This window comes from Varroa jacobsoni, unplaced genomic scaffold (genome assembly GCF_002532875.2).
Source record: "Varroa jacobsoni isolate VJ856 unplaced genomic scaffold, vjacob_1.0 scaffold_626, whole genome shotgun sequence".
NCBI classification, from domain to species: Eukaryota; Metazoa; Arthropoda; class Arachnida; order Mesostigmata; family Varroidae; genus Varroa; species Varroa jacobsoni.
The window spans coordinates 507,575-521,911 of record NW_019213528.1 but is presented as its reverse complement, the minus strand read 5'-3'; the positions used below and the strand labels follow the sequence as shown (position 1 = coordinate 521,911).

Sequence of the window (14,337 nt, the reverse complement as noted above, 5' to 3'; positions counted from 1 at the left end):
ACAGTCTTACCGTCCCTTACCCTCTTCCAGTAGCCTCGTATACATTGTAAGACAGCAACTACGCTAGAGTTAAATATTTGCTGCGCACAGAGGCCCTCTGTGAAGGGCGGTAAAAGACAACCTTTTGCGACCGTTGTCGCCGCTCCGACCAGAATAACGCTTGCGCTCACCTACCACAGCACAACTCGCTTTAGAGGGCAGCAGCTGACTGGCAATGCGATGCGGCGGCCGAATGCAGCGGCGCTCGTCTCGGCTGCTCCTGCTCGCGCAGCAGCTCCTGCTTGTTTTCGACGAGGCGATTTCTAAGAGCGGCACGCACGACGATGGTATGGGCAGACCCGAGTGCGAATCGTCGATAGGAAGAGCGTTACGGGACAGATTATGAGGATCACTGGATAAAGAGATAGACGGACAGTTAGATATATCGCCGCTACTCTACTGACATTCTCGACGCTACCCGGCTGATTTGACCCATCCAGAGAACGGCGGCCGGCCAGGCACACGGATGGCGTATTCCGATCAAGATGTGCTCTAATAGGTAACGTATTATATAAGTGTATGCGTCTTGGATAGTATACTTTATCTATGCACAATATTTCTAAATTTTGTGGTTATGCATGTAGCGTTAGGAGTGCGTTGCTAGTAAGATGAAAAGTTTCAAGTTTATTTATGGTCAGATCTTCGCATTATCCCATAATTTAGTCTATTTTTTTTTTTTTTTTCTATTATCTTCTTTTATTTTCATTACAAGAATCGTACTACGAGTATTTGAAGACTTGTGTCTAATTATAGGGCCCACAAATATGGTCTACTGCAGACTTTTTAATACGCTACAATTGCATTAAGTGTTGACAAACTCGCTTTTGATACACATTACCTTAGATTTGAACTTATAACGCTATAACTTTAACTAATAACAAGTGTGTTTTTCTTTAAGTCTCGAAAAAGAGTCGATTTGTATTTCATTGAAAGCAATATATAAACAAAATTTTGATGTAAACGCTTTTGTTAATGAAACAACATAGGATAAGGATTAATAAAAAGTCTGTACGAAAAATGGAGGCAGCAAATGCTGAACGGCGAAAACACGGACGTTAACTATTTGGGCTTATTTTTAGGAGAGGCATCGAAACTTGAATTGGCATAGCGCAGTACCATATGTATGTATATACTAGGAAAACGTATATAAAAAAAAACTGTTTAAATTACGTTTTTTACTACAATTTCTAATCGGGAATATTTAGACCATCGATGATATTGATTGGAAAATAAAGAGGGGCTGCAGACGTGCGACCCGTCACGATTCGTACATCAGTACGTGATACGAGCGACAAAATAAAGAAAGTAAAAATCGTCAAAGGTATCATTTTTTAAATAGATGAAATAAACGGCTTTTACACATTCTTTTCAAGCAGTCCGGAGCTGTCCAAGCATTTATTTATGTTATTTCCTGAATAAAATAATTACTCTGTTAAGTGAGTAGCATTTTACTAATAGTTATCATTAATTGCTATTTGATGCTTATTATCTCATAGCAGTGAGGTATAAATAGGCTAGTAATGGATGTCGCTACATTTTGTAGAGCGAACCCCAATCGCATCCGTCGTGTAGTAGTCTCGTACATAAATCTGCGTTAGAGCGAGCTCGATTTGGGACGGGTAGCTGCGTATGTTAAAGACCAATGAACCAATGTTACTTTCTTGCTGTTTCGATAAAAGTTTTTGTAGATCAAAGATGAAGGTAAAATTCGTTGCAATGAAAGCACCATAGACAGTTCTATCGCTGACCTATGTGTAGAAGCAACTCATAGTGCTTTAAAGTAGTCGGGTAAGAAAGCCGGCCTAACACCTACCTTGTAACGGGAAGCGTTTCCTCGTAACGTAATGTTATTCTTTTTTTATATGACCATATTCTAGATGTTCAAAGCAATCTGCTGAGAATTTGACAGGAATTGCTAGAATTTCCTGTAGCAATCCTACATCTTCTCTCCAATTAAGTGGTCAGAGATGGTAACCGATAAAATATAACAAGGTTGAGCGCTTCCATTTGGCACAGTATTGAATAGCTTGATACGCAATTTATGGCGCACCAAAAAAGCCACAAAGATCTTACAGCTTCTGCCCTTCACAGGGATCTAAACTGAATAGATAACAGTAAGCTCTTCGTAAACGTAATATAAGATGTCAAGAATTTTTGTTCAGACAACTCTTTACCTTGGCTAGTCTATTGCCCGAAAACGCGCATCTGGAAGGCCTTATCGTTCTACAGCAATGAGCCGGAAAACCCCATTGACTAATTGATTAACCCCATTGATAATCGTATTTGCGAATTATTATTTCAAGAGCTAACGTGCATGTATGCTATGTTTTCCCGCGATCTACCAGAAAGGTTAAGGGCAGGCCAAGTGCGGGCTGGACACTGCGGCCAAGTGGCCTATCCCAAGCAATACTTGCAAAAAGTTTAGCCCTAGAGGAATGCTTGTCGGCCTGGGATTCCGGCCGATAACGAAACTTCAAACGGATCCCTGCATCTCTGTTTCATCTGTAATGAGCGTCAGAGAACTAGACCGGTTCTCCCAGACAAATGAAGTCGACTTACAGAACATATACTTAATGGCGATAGAGGTCACCAGCCGCGTAGAGGAATCGACATTTTCTCGGATGTAAAGCGAAAATGAAGCTAGTATTTTGGCCTTAACCATAAAGTCGATATTGATCTTAATCACCATAAGGTTTATGTTTGTATCCTCGTAATGTCAATGACGACTGGTCACAGAAACACACGTTCGATACAGGGAACTAGTGGTCAACCGAACGATGCCTGGTTGAGTTTTGTTACCGGATCGAAACGAGCAAGAATAGCTGCTACCCTGGAGCGTGCGTCCGATGAACCGTTGTTTAGCGATTGGCCTTCGCAGAAGCGAACACTTTTTCATGCATAATTGCGCCGGATAATTGTAGGGTAGATATAGTCGAAATGTTTTACGTAGACACTCCTGAAAGAAATATGCCAGAGGACAACACAGACTTCAGCGTTGTCGGTGAGCCAGGTAAGGATCGTGGATAGCGAAAACTTCGCAAGGTCGATGAACTTACTGCACATAAGGCAAATATTCTATGCAATGGTTCCGATTCTTCCCAAATCTGCATGGATAAGATATGTGATGTTTCTACAGTTTAATGTATAATACATTGCATGTTGTTCTAGAGCGTTTCCACTTGTTGTTACGCTGCGCATTTGTCAATTACTACGGCGCGCGTCGCACCGATGAATCAATAGGAAGCCGTCACGCATACCGATTATGGTAGAATGTCCATAGAAAGAAGCCGGACAACACGCAAATGTGTGGAAACATCGATCATTTGATAGTGTTTTTATCACACGTAGAGCACAAGGCAAACTAGCTATGCTGTGAAAGACCCAACGAACGACCGTACGGGTAGCTTACTTGACTAGCGCTGAATTTGCAAATGATCGAGTGTGAAGCTTATTGAAGTCAAAAAAGCAAAATTTGCCCGCATTCAACAAGAACATGCATTAGATATTTCGAGTATCTACAGTTTAGGTAACGATATACATGTCGGAAAAGTGGTAAGATAAGCTAAATTACAACAAGGACACAGGTCGTAAGTTTAGGCCAGTGAACGGCTCTAGCAGTACAAAGGTATCGATAAAAAGGCACTCCACAATACTCTGCATTATGAACCAGTTATGCAGCCAGAACATAAAGCTATACAACGGTGTACGGCAATGAGAAGTCCAATAGAAGCCGTCGCGTGAGAAATGTACGTGTTTGGAATATATAATTTTGTCCTGTGCCATTGACAATGATCAAACACGGCCATTAAGTGTTACTGTTTATTAAATGCAATGACGCAATCGTGCATAAGGAATTATTGAAACATCGAGTGGGCCACTAAATGACACAAACTGTGTCATCAGTAAAGGTAAGAATAAAGATATATTGATATTTTTAACAATATTTTAACTATGGGAGTAAGAATATGGCAATACAGATAAGCCAACTTCTGCACGGTCTACGAAGGGAACTCTTGCATGCTAATGCATGGCTGACCTTGTCTATAGTTTTTCCTTGACGTCGTTGTCCTCAACTGGTGATTGACAGTATAGGCTTTCTCTATCACTGAATTCATAATAAAAAGGCAAATCATACATCAACGGTTAGAAGCTTTGCAATCTATAGAGATGTAAAATTCCTTACAAAACCCTTAGGAAATTCACTATAGAAGAGCGCATAATTGCGAAAAAACACCAATCTTGATCTTTGAAAAGATTTCCGCCCACGAGACTCGCATAGAAACTATTGGGCTCCCAAACATGACCCATTCAAGTTGACATTATTTTGTGAGCTGAGTAGACCCCACTCTTCAATGACCATTACATTACAATTTCGTTTCGGAGCATACCTGAATCACTTCATTTTAATGGTGTACCACCAAACTTCAATCCAAAATTTACCATCTCGTATCTAAAATTAAATATCAACGTTGCGTCAAAGATAATCTCAGCGATATCCAATCGGTCCGTTGTGATGCATCTGTACGCGCAAGTATCGTCCTTCGCTCAAATATATCCGGTCTGTCTTAATCAGTAATTTAAAATAATTTTTTATTCAATATAAATTTTGCGCCTGGTGTGTTTTATGGGGCCCACCCCATCCCATCCCGCAACTCTAAGTGAAGGCCTTCGGACTGCTTAGCCGAAAAGAACAGTTCGTTATCGTCCACTAATGAAATTAGCCAGTTGACAGCACCTGATAGTTGTCAGTGTATCTTTAGCAAAATAGATTCGCTGCCGGTGATTGAAAAAATAAACGCACAATTTATCACGTTTAGGTGTTACGAGATTTCCATCACTACGAGGTGGTACCGATATTAGTCTAGGCCGCAACGTTTTCAACCACGTGAAGGTTCTCTGTAGCCCCTTATAGAATGTGTGCTCAACACTGCAACGCTCGTGTCCTTTCTGTGTTCGTTAGTAGCATTGAGTTCCAGTTAACTGGAAGTGCTGTGACCGTGAAATCTTCTCACTACCGACGTAATGTACCCGTATGGCTCTAACCCATGTGCCATTATCTAGCCAAAACGAATATGAGATGTTGGTCTGAGCTACTGACCTTTCACGCGGTTAGTCGCAGGCTGTGTCTACACGACAGTTTGCTTTATCTACTTCCCTGACCTCAATATAATTTGATCTATGGAACATTCAGCTATTCAATTAAATAGCATGCTAGCAAATAAAGTTGAAAGTTGGACCTAAGGTGAAAGCTTCGAAAATTGCTCCGTCCTAATCAATTTGTTCCGCCTAGATATGCTTTCAAAGGTTAGCAGCGCTCTAGCAGTATACACGCAAACGGGTCAATGCTTTACGGTGATACACCCATTCACAACAGCATTTCGAATGTAATGATGAAAGCTTGCATACGTATGTAAAGGTACGACAGGGCATGTAAGTACCACTGCAGAGTACTTCACAATTTGAGTGAACAGCTTCTGTCAAGGCCAGTGTTACAACCTTCGCTTGGGGCTGTGTCTCCTTAGAAGGCCAAATGTTTTGTCGTAGCTTTCTTCTGGTCTTTGCGTGGACCTTTTCAGGGGAACTAGGAAAAAGATGTCGTTAAAGAATTCGTTTTCTGTAGAGCTGAGTACCTGGCTGTTGAATGGCGCTGCTGTATTAATAGCAGGCTTCATTTGCGTTGAGTGCGAGACGAAATTATACAGAACTAACTATTGCTGGACAAAAGCGAACTCATGACTGCATCGTTATAACTTAAGTATCATCATAGAATCGACGTGCTCTTACAATCAAAGTAGACTTATTAATGAGTGAATAATGCCTTGGTTATATGCGAATGGCTATTTTGCAGATGTTTCTCCGAGAGTTGCCAGACGAATTAAACCCGGGTCGAATACCGCTAAAGCCGTTGGGTCGTGCAGCCCGCTTTATCACACCCTGCGACGCATGTGGAGACTTTAGTCCGAAAAGACTTGTCTCACTATGCGGTCATATATTCTGTTACGGTTGTTGCGTGACACGGGAAACACCAGAAGGCCTACAGCTTCGGTGTGTCATATGTAACGAGAAGTCCATGGGAGATCGGGGCGAGCTTACAGAAGCCTTTTTGAAAAGTTTAAAGCTAGCCTGTATCTGTGGTCACGAAGGAAGCCTTGTAGAAATCAAAGAACACTTGTGGAACGACGAAGGCGTTAACCACAAATTTCGTGATGACCTCCATACTGACCAGGCTGGTTCGAAGTCAAGCCATGAACAGGTGAAGGAGCAGTATAGTCCAAAAGAACCTGACATGGTGCTCGACAAGCCAAAAGCATATTTCTGCGTAGAGCTGAGGACGAAAATTGAGGAGCACAAACGAACAGGAACTATTCAGACGGCACCGGGAGTCATGTGGATGGCCGCTGGATATCCTGTTAGGTTCGTATGTCAAATCGGAGCATTCAGTGGACGAATCTTTTTAGGGGTATTTATTCAAATGCTCAACGACCAACCTTCATTCAATACGTGGCCAATGAAAAAACGAATTATCATAGAGCTGTACAACCTTAAAGGAGAAACAGTTAAAACGCATCGCATTGCGACGTTTGCTAACGGCAAGCCAGTAAACGAAGAATTTACAATCGCTTGTAACCCAAACGTTGGTTATGGGAAACCAAAATTTTACAGCATCGACGACCTTCTTTCAAAAGAAATTGATATTCTTTGTAAGGGAACAGCTTGCTTTTCAGTCGAATTTCAGGAATTGCCCGAATAAGTCATTAGTTGTCACGCGTTTCCTGTTGAGTCATGCGCCCGACGATATGATACCTTTTGTATAGAGGATCCAAATTATACCTTGCTCTCTGAGGCTTTTACTATGTCATAGGGATAATGCAAGCCATTGTATCAAATACGTGGGAAAATACCCCTATACGCACCCTTAAAGCATGCAGAGATAAATATGTATACCTAATTTTGCAACGTACTGTCTTAGCAGTTCATAGACGCAGGGATAAATACATCTGGAACGAAATCATGGAACTACGATCTCCAACGCAACTTTTTCTGGCCTATCGGTCAGCAAACTTCTATTTTTAGATCTCATCATACTAAAAGTGAACCTGGTATAAAAGCCTTCATCGTGGACAATAACAGGTTGTAAAATATAAATATAACACTATTGGTAAAACGATTGTAATTATTATGGCACTGGCCATCTATAAATTCACTTGACCTCTGCAGTTTCGTTTAGATCTAATGCTCCCTATTAGTTTGGCTCGTGTCCGTTTTCATCTTATATTTTTACGAATCGCCTTTATCATGGACATAAACAAACAGTCATCAGCCGACGTACAAGACGTGGCTTGAACTTGTACCTTACTGCGGTCAGCCAGCTCCAATGCACTATCGAAATTTGCCATGTATCATTGTTATAAGAAAAGGTATCAATGAGCTTGCGTTATTGGTGTACAAATGTGTTTAATGGTACAGTCGATTCCGTAGACGGCTTATCCTGTCAACTGAGGGTATTTGAAGCGATCATGACTTCATGCCATAATGAACAAAAAAATATGGTAAATATTGGGCAATCAGAAGGGCACGTGTCTGACTCACAAGAAAATAATTATCATAGAGATAGATCAACATGCGCTAATGGTAAACAGTGAAAAGCACATTATCTGATCGAATAGTCATTTTTTTTTATCGACGTTTTGATGTTTTCGTTTCTGGCATTTTGTTAGAGCTGAAATAGAATTTTTTTTTAATAAAACATAGGCATACTTGTTGCCAGATAATAAGTGCGTACGTATTTGGCTAGAAGTTTCCTTCAGCTTGTACTGAACACTTTAAATTTGTCCTTCGCATGACTCAGAGCTAAGCCTAGTTAACAAAAGCGATATACCATGTATACCTTCTTCACTAAAATGTGTTTCAAAAGTTACCCAAATTTACTCGAGATCAATCGATTGAAGGGAATCCTTTATAATGCTGTTTTAATCCTTTATTTTTGTAAGTATACTTTTGTATAGGAAAATTAGGCTGTTACAGGCGAATGTGGCGGGCTTTGAAACTGACTAGTTTTTGAACTACGCGCAGCTATCAGATGAAATATTGCTAGTAAATACTCCTGTCCTCAAGAAGCTGTTATAGAGTTCAGAAAGAATAATGTTTTTTAGTCTTCAAAATCAACACTCAACCGTTAAGTTAAGTTTTGTTCTTCGAAGGCCACAGCGATGCGAAAATTCATCGAAGATTGGTCGAAGAAAACAGAAGAAGCAAGAAGTCCTTAAGTGCAAGCACAGTGTGTAGAAGAACGGAGATTAGAGTGTTGAAGGCCAGGAATGAAATGGCCAGATGTCAGGACCCGAATGACAAAAACGCATTGCCGCAGTCGGGAAGGCTTTTCACAAAAACAGCACGTGGAGTCTAAGGACTCTGTTAGCCAAAACTCAGTTGTAACGTGTTCCAGAATTACAATATGAATACTGAAAATACGGAAACAGAGAAAAAAAAAAACGGGTTTGCCGTGAATTGATTTTAGGCCAGTTGGAAATATATGCCGGTGCACTTTATGTGAAACTTGCAATTTAGACCTTTAATGGGCAAATAATCCAACAGAAGCATATGGGCACCATAGATGAGACATGGTTCAATTTCTGCCGCTAGTCGGATAGGGACCAAACGGAGGAATGGAGAGAAATTCGGTTCGGTGACTATGTCGGTGGCTCAAAAGTAAGGTGATGGTAGTATTTGCAATGGATATCAGGGGCATCTGGCATTATGCGATGATCACCGAAAATAAAATAGTGAGTGCAGGTCGCTAGTCTGAGTTTTTCCATAGACGATTGTCACAACAGTCGAAAGTGTGCAGTCCCGTTACTTGATGACAATACCGCACCTCATAATCATGCCTTAAACAGTTTCTAGACTAAGCAGAGAAATATCCAACGTTCATTCAATACGCTTATTCTCTTGACGTAAGCTGGCGTGATTACGAGGCTTTCCATACCTTAACAAACCAACTTCGAGAAGCCATAGATAAAGATTTACATATATGAACGCGAACATTAGCTTTGTAGCTGTCCAGAAGCCACTAGAGTGCGTAAAAAATAGGGAAGAGTATCCCTAACACATACTAAAAAGATTATCATTGTAGCCCATCTAATTCAAAGGCTAATTCGTTTCAAGTTCCAGCAGATCTGCATGTAAGAGTCCAATTTATTTCAACCGTTATTTCAACCACTGTGCTAGAATGTCGGAAAGCTTCGTAAGACCAACGCGCACCTGACGTGCGATATATACATATGTGTGATTCTTGGAAGAATGTAACAAAAAAAACAAACATATTTTCAAACACTTTTCTAGAGCAGCTGTATTTAAAAAAAATCTTTTAAAGTATTCTCCTTTCCATACTTGTTGTGTGTTATCGATTGTACCAGTTGCCCAGCAAATCCACATAAAATAAATAATGTAGTAAACACATGATTCTAAAATTTAATCAGAAGCAAGCACTTCTGCGAAATATAGAGTAACAAGAGATATTGTCAGCTGATCGGTTGAAAGATCGCCTCGTCCTGAAAAATGGGAGTGCTTTGTGGTTCAGTTCTGGCAACAACATGCTTATTAGATTGAAACTTTGTAAGATATATTAGAACTGCTCGGTATATTGTCCGGTGGCAGACATCAGCGTTTGGTTTTATTAGTGCTAATTGGCGAAATCCTACCAAAACTGTAGAGCTATCGCAATTTCCAGTATGAACGGCTACAGCGATTTCATAACCTTTTAACAGGATCCTAACGGACTGACACTGTGGATGTTGTACGAGGTTCAACAAACGAAACTGCCCGTGCGGAGAGTTCACCCGCTAAAAACGCCGTATAGGACACCGCAACTGCTGTTCAATAGCGTATCGAGAATATGCAACTTCATTTTGCTTCAGGTTGTAACGTTGACTTCATTGAAATGTAGACGACACAGCAGGCGTGTTTCGTTAAGGTATGCCTGTACCTATAGTCTAGAAGAAGTCCTAATGGACATCAAAGAGAATATATGGAATAACGGAACTGATCATAGATTACGTGAGCATAACGCTCATCTTGTAGCAAATACGATGACTAAAATAGCATCGATGGATTACGTGAGAAACGCAAATACCCCATGCGACCGGTACTGCTGCCGTCGGTAAGGCAAACGTTTACTTCTGCATAGAATTACAGGCTAAATCATCGAAGGACAAGGGTTACGTAGAAAAACCGTTGTGTCACGCCTGGCTGCAAGGTATTCTGTGTAGTTCCTGTGCCAAATTCGGTCAATCAACAGGAGATGTTTCCTAGGCGCAGTTAATCGAGTTGTCAACGTTCAACAGCAGCCGACCAGTAAAGCAATTTTATATGCAACAAGAAGATAAATAGAACGGCACTGAATCATCACGTTCACCAACGAATTAGCTGGGAACGAGCAATTTATCGCCGTTTGTAATCAAAACATGAACAATAGGGATAAAACCGATGTTGACATTTCAGTATACCAAAAGCCGGTATTCTTCTTTGCTAAAGAACAGCTTGTTCTAATTGAATTTCAGGGCCTAAATATATAAACAGCATATAGCTAGATTCATTCACAATGAACGTACCATTTACATCATAAAATCATTAAACGTGCAGATTCTTGATAATCCAAGGGCACACTCTAATCTAAAACGATATTTTTTTAAAATCAATTTGTACGATTTACTCCGTGTACAAACTCAAAATGTACGGTGAGCTTTCTTTGCAATAAGTACCGAAGGGTTCAATTTATTACCTAATTAAATAAACACTTCGAGCTTCCGGTATTACCGTTAGCACTGGCTTCAAGTGGCAGGCTTTCAGCACAAATCGCCAGTTAGCCATCAATAGTTCGTTCTACTACGACCCGTACGGATACGTTACCAGCTTCTACGAAAGTTGCGCGATAGTGATCACTTATACACGATAGGACATTGCACACTCGTTAATCTAATTATTTAGAAGAAATTTTCCGTGCACGATCTTAATGTATACGTTAAGGATTAATGTTTTTTTTAAACACTATGCCTATCTGTACGTTCGTTATATGGGCTCATATTGAGACAGAAAAGGTCAATCAGCAATCAGCCTCTATACGTTTAAGCCAGTTCAAGGGGCATCTACAGACCCCTTAAATTATTTGGGTTAATCTATAAGCTAGGAAGGAATGGTAAAGATAATCTTTCGATAACAGACTTATTATAAAACATTTTAAATGCTAAACAGATTACACTTGCGATACAGAAAAATAAAAGTTAAGTTTTTCTGAAGAAAAAAATTAACTTTATGAAATGCCACTTTTTTTTTAGTTGAAAAATCCGTTATTTGTTTAAGTGATAGCTAGGAGTGCACATAAAATTAACAACTGGATATATTTAAGTAAGACCATATCCTCCACAGGTTTAACGCTAGTTATATGAAGATATTAGTGAATACATGGCAAAAAATATACAAACACTTCAAGAACGTACTTTTGCTGTCTAGAGGCTATAGCAGAAAACAAAATAGGATATAGAAGCCAATAGTGCACTTATTGATGCGTCAATACCATAGGCAACTATTAGACTATGATAGGTTAAAAATACGTCTAGGCAATATTCTTTCAATAAAACAATAACACAAGGCTGAACCGATGGCGTAGTGATGCTAGCTTATTTTTGCTCACTATTTGCGATATTAATTTTATAGAAAAACATCAGTAGATTTGAGGGTCCCACATTAAAATAACGTCTCAGAAAAAAAAACGTATTCTAGGCACCCATTGTTGCATGGCGAAGGTGAATTTCTGTTGTATTTGAGCTGGTAACCTCTATTGTTCTTAAATGTTTTATCCTGCATAGTGTGCACAGAGGCCATGTTAATAAGTTGTACATGATTTGCATAATAGAAACGCTACCGAACCTAAAGCGTTTCTATGAATGGTCCCAAACCAATTTTTAGGCCGAGCATTACGATACAAAGGACTCGTGTTTATTATGCGAGCTGTGACCTTACGCGATGAAATTTGCCCGCTAGGGTGTAAGCTTTGCTAAAAAATCAGGGGCTGTCTTCTGTTCTTCTTTCCACGGAATCACCTTTAGCGAATTAGTTTACCGTTAAATTGATTTATATTTGACAAATATATGCAGTTACCGACGATCTAACAAAAAATATAATTACCGTAGTCTTTTTAAGTGCTGTACAAGGGATTAAGGTTACCTAAACCTCAGTCAGCTTTCTCTAGTCGTTCCTAGTCTAGAGTTCTAGTCGATCAGTTAAGTATAACAGATAAATTGATGACTGATCTGGTGCTTCTAGCATTTTTTCCGATGTTGTCCTAAATAATGCCTAAGAGTTAATTTTCCAATATGACTTTTTCTCACTAGCAGTAGTGTGGTGCAGTTTAGAGATTGTATGATATTAATATGCGTTACACTGGGATTATTTATCATCAGTATGCTAAATCTGAAATCAGACAACGCGATCTTTAGACGGCAAGTACCACCGAATATAAAAATGCTTAAGGATGAAAGCGACAAAAGTTATGGCTCAACGCAGCGGCTTGTAGTCTATTTAGAAGAGAGCAACTAAACTATTGATATTCAAAAGTAATTAAAACATGCTAAAAAATGTCTCGTTTTTTTTGTTATTTCACTCACTTTCTTCTTCAAAGGTTTAGTGATCGATCTGTTAAATGGAGCTTTCGAAGTAGTCTGCAGAACAATCGCGCAATTAACTATCTTCACACTTCTATCTGGTATTAAAGTTTCCATGGGTCTTCCACAAATCGGTAACTTTTTTTTTATTGAATATACGTATTTGTAATGACTTCCCTGTCGATCACATTCGTGGTATTCTGGCTCTAACATTTTGAACGCAGATCTGCCTCACGTGTAATTCTTAGAACACCATTTTGATAAGCTCAGTTCTATGGATACGTGAAAAAGGCTCGCTTATACGTTCCTAGAGACCCGTTCTATGACAAACGTACAGGCATAACAGCATAATAGATAAGAATAAAAAAATACATAATAGCCTATAGCTAGTTCGTCATCTTCGTCGAAAACTTTGAGAGCGGAAGCTGACGTAAACCATTGAAATGGAGCGTTTCATGTTACCGGCCCATGTTGAAATAAGCGTATTTTTAGATAATTATTTTCCACTGTTAAACCTACCTCAAAGCTCCGAAAATATCGTAATAAACAATTCTTTACGGCGCACTTCTCATTCGATCTATAGCGTTCAAAGTGTTTAAATATCAGGAAGAGAACAAACGTGTCATAAGCACACGAGGCAACGGATTTATGCAAACATATTACACATGTCAGTTATGGAATAAAAATTACTTTTGTAAATTTATCTTTCCTTCAATAATTTAGGCTTGTTTTTGGAACAATATTTTGTAAAGCAAAGGCCACCGATATCGTTTTGTGAAAAAAAAAAAAACATCAAAATCAGAGTGGAGCTTCAAAAAGTCGCTTAAAAAAAGCAGGTGATCATTAGATCAATCAGACAAAACGTCATATTGACGAAAGGGTAACGCATGACTCACCGCTAAGCGCGCGCAATTACAAATATGTAGCTAAAGCCATCTGTTTACGAGCATAGTCGTCAGCTCTCTCGGTGACGCGCCCACTTTCTGGAGGTCGCGTTCCGCCTTATTTTCAGTAGTGCGGCACAAAGTTATGCCTTGTTGAGGTGAAAGTCGTATATAACGTAAGATTTATCCAGTCAACTATTAATGTGCTCGAAATACCGACATACGATGTCGCTTCAAAGTTATCTCAGTACTGCCTCGTAATCTGTTCGATTAATTTCTTTTAATTTATATTCTATACTAGCGATAGCTGTTGTCTGTCACCGACTCTATCCTTCCTGGGTTTTCTCGTTAAAATATACCCTAACCTGTAGAAGGTGGAACAATTAACGGAAATCTTCTGAGTTTCGACATGACAGCTTCCACTTATACTTGTGGAATGCCTACGCTTAATTTATTAAAAATTAACTTAGTTGAACTTAAATAGCTTAGGCTACATTAAAGGCGCCAACATCCTTTTATTAGAGACTCCTTTAGGCGTGCGGTAATGTATTATGCTTGGCAGGCCCGCGGCGGACATTCGAAATGCTTAAACTAACTGAAAATTATAATATCTCTTTATATTTTTAGTTGAATTAAATATTCCACATAGTAGGGTATTACTTAGCTGCTTCGGCTCATCAAAATACGTATTATAGACTTACTAATTATTATTCAAGTTTACGTGCTGCAGTTTATAGAAGCTAATCCAACAAGCT

General features: G+C 39.5%; 1 protein-coding gene across 1 annotated transcript; it reads left to right on the top strand.

The window, feature by feature from the left end:
• Positions 1-5,924: 5,924 nt before the first annotated feature.
• LOC111262090 (uncharacterized) lies at positions 5,925-11,296 on the top strand. Its single transcript, XM_086968952.1, has 2 exons — positions 5,925-6,453; positions 9,807-11,296. Exons 1-2 carry the CDS (start codon positions 6,110-6,112, stop codon positions 9,820-9,822), a joined length of 360 nt encoding a protein of 119 aa, XP_086825078.1. The 5' UTR covers positions 5,925-6,109; the 3' UTR covers positions 9,823-11,296.
• The last annotated feature ends 3,041 nt before the right edge of the window (positions 11,297-14,337 follow it).

Coding starts and splice junctions, on each gene's coding strand:
- LOC111262090 (XM_086968952.1), top strand. CDS start 6,110: ATGGGAGATCGGGGCGAGCTTACAGAAGCCTTTTTGAAAAGTTTAAAG.